Source organism: Pyrus communis, chromosome 10 (genome assembly GCF_963583255.1).
Source record: "Pyrus communis chromosome 10, drPyrComm1.1, whole genome shotgun sequence".
NCBI lineage: Eukaryota > Viridiplantae > Streptophyta > Magnoliopsida > Rosales > Rosaceae > Pyrus > Pyrus communis.
In genome coordinates, this window is record NC_084812.1 from 11,835,640 (window position 1) to 11,836,673 (window position 1,034).

The 1,034-nt window shown below is 45.9% G+C and overlaps 1 protein-coding gene across 1 annotated transcript; it reads left to right on the forward strand.

Moving 5' to 3' along the window:
* The first annotated feature begins 268 nt into the window (after positions 1-268).
* Positions 269-730, forward strand: LOC137747853 (uncharacterized). Its single transcript, XM_068487994.1, has one exon. The coding sequence runs from the start codon at positions 269-271 to the stop codon at positions 728-730; it is 462 nt and encodes a 153-aa protein (XP_068344095.1).
* Positions 731-1,034: the final 304 nt, after the last annotated feature.

Genomic DNA, 1,034 nt, shown 5'->3' on the forward strand with positions numbered 1-1,034 from the left:
TTTTGTCCTCATCGCCCCAAAAGATTCTACATAGGAGCAACATGTACCTACAAATGAGTACCACATCCTGCTGCGCATCACATGGCCTCAGCCGACCCTTGCTTGATAATTCAGCTCTAGAATGGCCCAATGCCAGTCGTTAAGCATCTTATGCTACATGAAACATGGCCCCAGCTTCATGGCTCTCTACCGCGCCTTCATGCCTAGTCTAGGTGACGCAACATAACGACCCAACGACACCTCGGAGGTAGCCAAGCACGCCCTAGCCATGTCTGCTTCACCTGATGAAGACTTCTGGCATTTGCAAGTCAACGACGCATCCAACTACAAAGGCTCGAGAGCAGGCTTAGCCCTTGTCACTCCAGACAGTTCGAATCTCAAGAAGGCAATCACTCTAAGCTTCAAAACATCCAACAACGAAGCAGAATACGAAGCTTTACTAGTAGGCCTCCAAATGGAAAAAGACTTGGTGATGAAAAAGCTTGCAATTCATTCTGATTCCCAGCTAATCACTAGCCAGACTATTAGGGAGTACATGAGAAAACATCTGAAAATGGCGCAGTACCTAGAAAAGGTACGAAAACAACTTGAGGCATTTCAGACTTACACATTCACTCAAGTTTTGTGGGTAGATAATGCCCATACGGATGCGCTGGCCGGCTTAAGCTTCGTCCTCAACCACCAACTCAAACGCTCTATCCTGGTGGAGTATTTAGACGCTCTATCCTAGTGGAGTATTTAGACAAGCCAAGCATAGAGGCGAAGCTAGTAGCCGAGGTGTCACAAGTTAGTACAACTCCAAACTGGTAAGATTCCATTATAAACTACCTGGTTAATGGCACTCCTCTTGGGAAGATTAGAGTCCAGAAAACTCCAAACAAAGGCCGCACATTGCTACATATGGAACGACATTCTTATCCGAATATCCTACACTGGACCACATCTCCACTATTTAGCGCCTCCTGATGGCCTAAAAGCTCTAAGTTTAATCCACAAAGGTGTTTGTGGAAATCACTCTAGAGGCTGATCTTTAG